The sequence below is a fragment of the Prosopis cineraria genome, unplaced genomic scaffold, assembly GCF_029017545.1.
Source record: "Prosopis cineraria cultivar Desert tree isolate PC_DT_omini unplaced genomic scaffold, ASM2901754v1 PC1578, whole genome shotgun sequence".
Taxonomy (NCBI): Eukaryota; Viridiplantae; Streptophyta; class Magnoliopsida; order Fabales; family Fabaceae; genus Prosopis; species Prosopis cineraria.
In genome coordinates, this window is record NW_026556903.1 from 12809 (window position 1) to 22602 (window position 9794).

The following is a 9794-nucleotide window of genomic DNA, read 5'->3' on the forward strand; positions in this document are numbered from 1 at the left end:
ATTATGTTGTTTACTATTGAGATTATTTAGAATCTCACCCCCAATTGACTAACCATAATTGGTTATAAGCCTTTAAAGAAAAGCCAGAGCAAAAGCAAAGGTAAGTGAATGAAGAGATGATTTCCTTTAGCATTATTTTGTTAAAAAAATAAAAAATGTATAAGTAATTCCATGAGCTATGTAAATTCATGACGTGACCTTGGCATGTATAAGTGATATGTAGTGATGGATTATGACCATTTTAGAGTCCTAATCTAGCCTTGAAAATTATAATTTTACTATGCATGATTGATGCTGTCTATATTAGGCTCTTTTAGAAGAAAAAAAAGGTTAGTATTTCATTGTTCATCATATAGTAAATCAAGTTTAATGCTCATGATAATTTTTATGAGAATAATAAACAAATGAAGCTTTCCAAAAAGTCTTAAACCAGCTCATTTGAGCATGCAAATTTTGAGTTATGAATTTTTTAATTTATGGCACAAATTCTATGAGAGAAATATAGTAGATTTGGAAAAAAAAAAATAAACTATGCTATTTGGAATAAAAAAGAATTGAAAATGTATTTTTATTATATAAAAGACTTCAAGAGCTTTTAAGAAAATTTTAAATCAATCTCATACAAATTTTTCAGCTTCAGTTATGATTTTCAAAATTCAATAAATATTTTGAACTTATAATAAACAGTAACATTGTACTGTACACTATTGGTAATTTTAATTCAAAATATATGTATATATATTATATGAAAAAAATTACTATCATACAAAGTTTGATTGATTCCATAGCAGTTTGATTGATACTATTATACAAAGTTATTGACAATGATATGTACTCCTTGAAGGCAAAATCAAAACAAACGGCATTGGATGAAAATCAAATAACCAGAATAATACTTAAAAAAATTAAAAAATTAATCTTTTAGTCCTCTAATTTTTAAGTCACTTATAACTCAGTTTCTCAACTATGATTTACTGTGATTCAATTACTCAATTATAACTCACCTATGACTCAGTTTCTCAATTTTTGTATCACTTATAAATTAGTTCCTTAACCTTTGTTAATTTTTTTTCATGTTAGCTTATATCTCACATTAATGAATAAGAAGAGGGTATTTTAAAATAATATATGAGCATTTTTTTATCCTTCTTATTTGATAAATTTTTTTAAAAAAATTAAAAAATAAGGACCGAGTTATAGGTAAATGAAAAGTTAAGAGACTGAGTTGCAGTGAGTCATAATTGAGGGATGAGTTACAAGTGAGTTAAAAGTTGAAGGACTAAAAGATTAATTTTTTTAAAATAATTTAAAATAAATGATAAAGTATAAAATTTTAAAAATAGAAAATTTATCAACATAATTTTTTTATTAAAAAAAATTACAAATGGGAATGCGAATTAAAGACTTTTCAATATTGAAAGGTTGAATATTTAATCAAAACCTTCGTTAAAACGCATGGATCCCTGCGTTTAATCGCATCAAATTACTTTTCAGTGGGCTCTGTTCCTCGCGCTCAGATCCTCTCTTCTGTTCTGCTTGATTTCGAAGCTTCATCTCCTCTCAAGCTAAGCTAACCCTAACCCTCCTTATCCTCCTATTCTTCCATGTCCAGTACAGGTGAGCTCTTCCTCCTTACTTCTTTTATTTGCTTGTCGCTTTCGGATGGTACCAGTACTTTTGGTGATCTTTTATAGTTTATCGGTGTTATTAGATAACTATAGATGATGAATTTATTCCGTTTTATTTGTCTTGTATGGATGGAGTTGATCCTGACTGGTTCTTACATTGTTATTTACTTTTCAGGAAAAGAAAACAATGATAATTTAAATAAGATATAGATGTGGTTGAATGAATCTATTCGTTTTATTATAATGGAATTCAGATGATTTTCTCGTTTTTAATTTATGAATCATGTTAAACTCTGGCCTAGTTAACTTCCGCAATTCTTTTTGAAAAATTCAGTTTAATGCAATTGAGTAATGTAGTTGAAGATTAAAAGAAGAATAAATATGGAAGTTAACGCATACTTCAAAAACATGTCTTCTCTGGCAATGAGGATAGGGTGTTCTTAGAGTTGAAAGTAAAGCTTTTCGTTGGATTGGGATGAGGGTTTTATCAGTATGATGTATGAACCCCTCACACTTTCAAATAACACTATACCATGAAGCATTTGGATCCTCTCACTGGAGAGGATCCCTTTTTCTGTCATTCAGCGATCTCCATACATGTTCTCAAGTGGCTAGGGGAGGGGCCTGAAAATTTCCTACTCAAAGTGCACCATTTTGACAATGGTACCTTTTTGTTAATTGGCGTTTGAGATTACCATCTTGCTTGAGTTATGTTAGATGGTCAAAATCCTTTTTTACCCTTTCTGGATGTTAGAATCAAATTCTCTTCCCACAAATATGGAATTGGTGACTACTCTAAGTTTGATATGTGATTGTAGTTGTTTTAGTGGATATGACGTTTGGATTTGAATATTAACTCACATTATATGGAATTAGGTTCTTGATATTTGTTATCTGAGAATTTTATCTATGTGTGTATATATATATAGTTGCCATCAATTCAATTATGGTCAAACCCATGAACTGTGGATCATTACCTCCACTGTTTGCAGTTAGTAATGATTTCTTTAAAATATTGGTTTTAGAGGTAGATTAGAGAAAAAAAATTAAGGAAGGGCAAGTAGGTGCTTCACAAAATCTATGAAGATGGGTAGGAATCATATAATTCTTCGCCGTCGTGTTGAGTCTTGCAAATCCAGGTACTCAACTATTGATGAAATCGTGAACCATCTTCGCTCAAATTACCCTGATTATCGGCGAACGAGGCAGCAAGTTTTGACTCGATCTGTTCAAGAAGCTTTGGAGTCATTTAAGCGTGGGAACAAGCAATCAAACAAAAGGCCTAGCACTTCCATTTTTAAGTATGATACATCAGAAGATGACAATGAAGAAGAGAGTCGGAGTGCATCTCAAAAGAGGCGTAAGAAAAATAATGAGAGTGAAGAAAAGTTGCAAAAAATGGAGACTTTACACCTTAGAAAGTTACGGAGGGATCAGGGTCATGCATCAATCTCTTCTTCTTCAACTTCTAGTCCATCATTGTCATCAGAGTCTAAAGAGAGTGATGGTGAAGATGGGGCTGTGTCCACATCAGAGGATGCGATTTATGGGGAGGAAGTGGAGCCATCTGTTGACTTGATGAAGACAATGCTGCGGACTTCATATTCAGAATCAAAGCAAGTAAAATCCAAGATGGAAGAGAAAAATGTAGAATTGGAGGTGGCCAATAATAGTAAGGCAACTAAAATTGATGTTATGAATGGGACTGGAGGTGGGATGGGATCAGATTTGGAATCCAAAAGGCAATCAAAGGGTTCAATTTCAAATGGCAATGGTGATTTTGAGGTTAAAGGGAAGGGTGGACCTAGATTCAAAGATTTGGGTGGGATGAAGAGGGTCCTGGAGGAATTGAAGATGGAAGTAATTGTGCCACTTTATCATCCGCAGTTACCAAGAAGGTTAGGTGTAAGGCCAATAGCTGGAATTTTGTTGCATGGACCACCTGGATGTGGTAAAACTACACTGGCTCATGCTATAGCTAATGAGACTGGTTTTCCATTCTATCAGATATCAGCCACAGAGGTAGTTTCTGGAGTTTCAGGTATGAATGTTACTCTTGCAATCTTTTTTATTGAAATTTTGTTTTTGTTCTGTGGTTATCCTGATATTTTCCCTGCTTGACTAGCTTATATCTATAATGTTACTTGTTAAGAGAAATATAGAAGTTTATATTGATTAGAGCTGTCTAAGATAGTTGATATTATAGTTGATATTAGGAGTAAAACGTGAAAAAAATGTAGTTTGGTGCTTTATAATTGCTAATAATGGATGGTACTGATTGGAATAAGCTGAGTCAGGTATGACATAAATTCTGTACTCCATTTTTTCCTCATTGGAGAATGAAAAAGACACTTTAAACTCCGGACTCTGTTAAGAACTAAAGAAAGCAAATAAATCTATTAAATAAATTAGAGCAAGAATCTCACTCTAAAAATATTTAATAGCCAAAGTAGGAGAATCTCCAGGAGAAATCGTATTTTATTTTCTCAATGTCTAGCTATGATAGAAGCTAGTCCATTTATAATGCAGAAATTACAGCAAAATAATAAATAAATAATAAGAAAATATCCCAACATATCTGAGATAATAACTGACTCAAACAGAAATTGACTCAACAAATTAAACATGATCAAAAGTTGATCCACTTATTTAGCCAACTACTGAAAATGAATTAATTAAATAAAAAGCAACTTAATTCTGCTCTAACTTCCTCCCCTTTCTTCTCTGATACGTCAATAGTGGATATTGACGTTGATGCAGCATGCTATCAGACTCCAATTTGCAACTTTGTATTAATTTGAGATTACTGGTGCAGCTGTGCAGTCTGTAGGGTTGATTTTAAGTAGTGATTGGGATCTTGGGAGCATGATTTAAGCTTGGTGTTATTTCAGTAATCCTGAATCCTTATATTGATATGGATATTTAGAATGAGTTATTATTTGTGGGATGTTAGATTTACACATCAGGTTGTTAAAGTTGTGGATTTTTAGGGCTTATTTGATTCCTGGTTTAAAAATAATTCCTAAGAGCGAAGCTTTTTGGATAGCTATTTTCTATTTACTTGTTCTCAAAACTTGTTATTATTTTTTGTTTTTAAAAGCATAAAAAACAAGTATAATTTGCAGCATGTTTTCATCACCAAGAAAAAAAAAGTCTATTTGGTAATATTAATTTGAAAAGTTTTAGAGGTGAGAAGACAAAAAACTTGGTTGGTAAAATTTGTTGTGAGAACATGCTTTGAAAAAACAAAGAAAGAAAGAAAACTCATCTGATTGTATTTCAACATCTTTTTTATGAATTTCTTGAATCAAATGGAATGGCTCAGATATATGTTCTTTGTAAAAAAAAAAAAAAATATATATTTTGAAAAAGACTTAGTCAATCATATCACAAACTTTTTGTAAATAATGTTTGAAAATAAACACAATAATATTTAGGATGAGTATAATTACAACTTAATTAATAAAGTTATATTATCATAAAGAATTAAATTGATTTAACTAGTTGTTATGTTCATTAGACCCAATTTCTTTGATTCTTTTAACTAATCATTTGACATATAAATTCTTTAGGAGCATCGGAAGAAAATATTAGAGAGCTTTTCTCTAAAGCCTATAAGACTGCTCCATCAATTGTCTTTATTGACGAGATTGATGCAATTGCTTCAAAAAGAGAGAATTTACAGCGTGAGATGGAGAAACGTATTGTGACACAATTAATGACTTCGATGGATCAAACAAACAGGCTTCTTCAACCAGCTGATAGTTCAGAAAGTTCTGATGCTCATCCTGGCTATATTCTTGTTATTGGAGCTACAAATAGGCCTGATGCTGTTGACCCTGCCCTGAGAAGGCCTGGGCGGTTTGATCGTGAAATTGTCCTTGGTGTTCCCAATGAATGTGGGAGGGAGGAGATCTTGTCTGTGCTTACTCACAATCTAAAACTAGAGGGCTCCTTTGATCTTAGGAAAATAGCCAGGTCTACACCAGGTTTTGTTGGAGCAGATTTGGCAGCTCTGGTTAACAAGGCAGGTAACCTTGCAATGAGAAGAATTATTGTTGAGAGGAAATGTGAGTTATCCCAAGATCTTTTAGATGAGCATTCTGAAGAATGGTGGAGGGAACCTTGGTTACCTGAAGAAATGGATAAGCTTGTCATCAAAATGTCTGATTTTGAGGTGTGTTAGATTTATGTCCTTATATTCTTATTTGTCACTTTTCTAAATGCCTCAAAGGATTTTAGGCCTCTATATTTATGCCCCATATTGTCAAATCTATCATTAACACCAAACTGTTATAGTCAGGATTTTTGCACTATGGCGAGGTACTTGTACGTTCCCATTTATTTGTGGTTGTGAATAATTGAATATTATTTCAGTGGTTTGATAATTTTGTCTGGGAATTTCCTTACCAATATGATTTTTTTTCCAATTTCAATGAATTAACCAGTGATGTTTAGAAAGATTTTCCTTTATGATATATCTGTAAAGAAAGAATGTGGAAACCATTATATTCGTCTGGGTATTTTTGCAGGAAGCAGTCAAATTGGTACAACCTTCATCAAGAAGAGAAGGATTTTCTTCCATTCCTAATGTAAAATGGGAAGATATTGGGGGGCTTGATCTTCTAAGACAAGAGTTTGAACGTTATATAGTTAGACGCGTAAAATATCCAGAGGATTATGAGGTAGTTATTAACTGAAACTATTTTATTACGTTGTGGTATTGATTAAGTTAAAGTAGATATGTGAATTAAGCAGCTTTGAATAGGGAAAAATCATTAGATCTGATGAACTTGATGTGCCTTTACCTCCTTTAGGATGATATGTTTTATCGGTCTTTTCCACCCTAAGATTTTGGGACAACTAGTTAGTTGTATGGGCTTCCATAACTAAGTATATTGTGTTTATAAAACCCTGATTATATCACTGCTCAATGATATACTATTGTCTTTCATTTTCTCTTTCAAAATTCCACTGAATTCATTTTAGGCTGCACATTTCACAGGATGGTTAATTTCCTGTAATCATATTTTTCAGGAATTTGGGGTGAATCTTGAGACAGGATTTTTGCTTTATGGACCACCAGGTTGTGGTAAAACACTGATAGCCAAAGCTGTTGCCAATGAAGCAGGAGCTAATTTTATTCATATTAAGGTGTGTCCAACTACAGTACCACTATCTCTTCAGTTCAGGTTTAGTACTTGAGTTTTATGGAATTCTCCGCCGTCTGAAATAATGTATCTTAATGAATTGTCTTAAACACTTCTGTGACAGGGCCCCGAACTTTTAAATAAATACGTTGGAGAAAGTGAACTAGCAGTACGGACATTGTTTAGTCGTGCAAGGACATGTTCACCGTGCATTCTTTTCTTTGATGAGGTTTGTGATCTCACCTTTGTGTAGCGTTTATCATGAACCCAGTTTCTGTCCTTCTGAGTGGAGCCATAGAGAAACAATTCAACTCTGAATGGTCTGGATTTTAAATTTTTTACTTTAAATCATTAATTTTGAAGTTAGCTGTCCGAAGTATTTTTTTTCCGTTCTGCATTTGCTTCTTTTAAAATTAAAAAAATAAATTATTATTATTTTTTTAAAGATCTGGTTCAGATCAGGAAAAGCGCACTGGAGAAGACCTCCACGTTTACTACCAACCGTTCATATGGCCAAGATGTTTGCACGGACTTTTCTTTTTAGTTTGAAGAATTACACTGTACTCTACAATTGCAAACCTTTTATTGTCTTCTCTCTCTAGATCTTTGTATTTGTGTTTGTCAAATATATTATATACCCTACTCAGCAAGACAAAAACGCGGAAGGCTCATGTATTTATCCTTTGTTAGTTTTCTTGGCCTGCAAAGAGAATATATGGTATGTTTAGTTGTTTACTAATTAAACTGAATTTGTTTTAGAAAAGTAAAGCTTTCAGTTTATCTGCAATTTGTAAGGCTCATATGTTTCAAATCATCTTTAGGTGGATGCTTTGACAACCAATCGGGGTAAAGAAGGTGGATGGGTTGTTGAACGACTATTGAACCAGGTCAAAAAATTTCTTCAATCTTTGGAAGAAATAATTTAATGCTACCAATATATAAGGGAAAATCTTAATTTCAGCCTGGACAAAAAATTGACAATTATTTACAATTGCAGTTACTTATTGAATTAGACGGTGCAGAGCAAAGGCAAGGTGTTTTTGTTATTGGTGCTACAAACAGGTAGCTTGTCCAACATATCTATTTAGTTATGTTAATATATTCACGTCACATTTCATTTAAACTCGCTTGGATGATTGAACGAAAAGGAATTGGGCAATGAAAGCACAAAGAACAAGATTACTTTTTTAATGTAATGTTTTCATGTTCTGTTTTTCATCATTTTATTTGCTAGCGTCCCTCTTTTTTTTATTATTTTTCTGGTGAAAATACAAATTATGTTCTTTTACATCCTCATTTCTTGTCTATCTCTATACAAAACAATTCTATGCACCAAATAAGTGCTTAAGCTTCCCTTGTGCAGGCCTGAGGTGATGGACCGTGCTCTCCTTCGGCCTGGTCGGCTTGGCAAACTCCTCTACGTTCCTCTTCCAAGCGCAGATGAGCGAGGTTTGATCTTAAAAGCTCTTGCAAGAAAGAAGCCAATTGATGACACTGTGGATTTGTGTGCCATTGGAAGAATGCAAGCTTGTGAAAGCCTCAGTGGCGCCGATCTCGCTGCATTGGTATGTCTGCAATTTTATGTTCATGCACTCCCTTCACTCTTTATTACAAGGGATATTCTGGAAGGCTTTTTTTTTGGGGGGGGGGGGTCCATGATATCAAGGGTAATGTAATATTCTCTTTTGGTTGGACATTTTTATCCCTAATCCTATTAATGGGTTTTCTTGGTAAATATAAAAAGAAGTGGATGTAACTGTCTTTTCAAGAGGGAAAAAACTGGAATGTTTTTTTTTTTTTTTTATTTTAAGAATGCAACATTATTTTCTTAATCTATGAAAATGTTGGAAATAAGGACCAGAAGAGTATGTGTACGCGCACACGCTCAGTTTGAAAAAATGTGGGAAATATTCTGGGGAGTTTGCTGACTTTGATGAACATGCAGATGAATGAAGCAGCAGTGGCTGCTGCTGAAGAGAAATGGACATCAACAGAGAGCACTTCCAATGCGTCGACCATCAAGTTCAGCCATTTCGAGATGGCGCTGAGAAAAATCTCTCCATCAGTTTCAGAAATGGTCGGATGAATTCTCATCAATTGAATTAATTTCTTCTGTTTTTTTTCCCCCAAGAATCAGTTGAATTTTGATACCATGATTTGTGTTTGGATACTGATTTTTTTTTTTTGGGGTGTTTGAACAGCAAAAAAAGTACTATCAACGATTGTCAGAGACTTTCAAAGCTGCATGAGAAAAATGACGATGGCCGTTGGGAGAATGTGGAGGCATTATTTTTCAGGAAAAGAAAAGAAATCTTCATTTTTATTTTTTATTTTTTTACCAACTGTCCTGTGGAAAGACATCTTCATTTTTTTCTTTTTCTAATTTTTATCAAACGGCCGCCTTTTTTTTTTCTGGTAGGAATCAAACGGCCCCTTATATTAGAGGTTGCAATACAAGATTTTTTGGGCCGAAGTGGTAATACGGGGTTGGGAATTTTCTAACCCAACCCGCCATTTTTTTTTTTTGGTTGGTCCGTCTAGCCTAATACATATTCCTGGCTTTACCTTGGATATATTTTTCTTCATGAGTTACGGCTAGGATTTGAATTTTGGTCAGTTTATTTTTCTATCCATCTCTATTTGTTCATATTGTTAGGATTGACGGATCTGAGTTTACAAGTTACTGTAATGTAATGGGAGAAATTCTTGGATTAATTCAGTGCACCGGGTCATTTATTGTTTATTCAATAAAAATATAACATTTGAATGACATTAAATATAAATTAATTTTAACATTAATGATAATAAATAGTGATAATACAAGAAATTAAATAGGATATCTATTATAAAAATAAAATTAAAAATAATGGTGTGTAAGATTTTATTCAATTAAATTGTTACAATTTTATTAAATGGGTTGTGAATGGCATGATGTACTGGGTTGTCTTACAATATAACGACTTAAAGCATTCTTCACTTTTTATCAAACCTTTATCCTTGTTTAGTTTTATATATA

At 33.0% G+C, this 9794-nt stretch overlaps 1 protein-coding gene across 2 annotated transcripts; it reads left to right on the top strand.

The window, feature by feature from the left end:
• Positions 1–1483: 1483 nt before the first annotated feature.
• On the top strand, positions 1484–9497 carry LOC129300416 (cell division control protein 48 homolog C-like). 2 transcript variants are annotated; one of them, XM_054938985.1, is made up of 11 exons: positions 1484–1617; positions 2768–3669; positions 5201–5805; positions 6161–6313; positions 6666–6782; positions 6903–7007; positions 7600–7665; positions 7776–7840; positions 8142–8343; positions 8724–8855; positions 8980–9497. In XM_054938985.1, the coding sequence occupies exons 2-11, from the start codon at positions 3027–3029 to the stop codon at positions 9025–9027; spliced, it is 2136 nt and encodes a 711-aa protein (XP_054794960.1). In that variant the 5' UTR covers positions 1484–1617; positions 2768–3026; the 3' UTR covers positions 9028–9497. The 2 variants fall into 2 exon arrangements, with proteins under 2 accessions (XP_054794960.1, XP_054794959.1); XM_054938984.1 differs by having other exon boundaries at positions 1493–1617; positions 2654–3669.
• The last annotated feature ends 297 nt before the right edge of the window (positions 9498–9794 follow it).

What these genes read in the sequence shown, in the direction of transcription:
- LOC129300416 (XM_054938984.1), top strand. Translation starts at nt 2,709, where the DNA reads ATGAAGATGGGTAGGAATCATATAATTCTTCGCCGTCGTGTTGAGTCT. An exon ending in TCAAAATGTCTGATTTTGAG is followed by an intron (nt 5,806 to 6,160) that starts GTGTGTTAGATT and finishes GTATTTTTGCAG; the next exon opens with GAAGCAGTCAAATTGGTACA. An exon ending in GTTATTGGTGCTACAAACAG is followed by an intron (nt 7,841 to 8,141) that starts GTAGCTTGTCCA and finishes TCCCTTGTGCAG; the next exon opens with GCCTGAGGTGATGGACCGTG.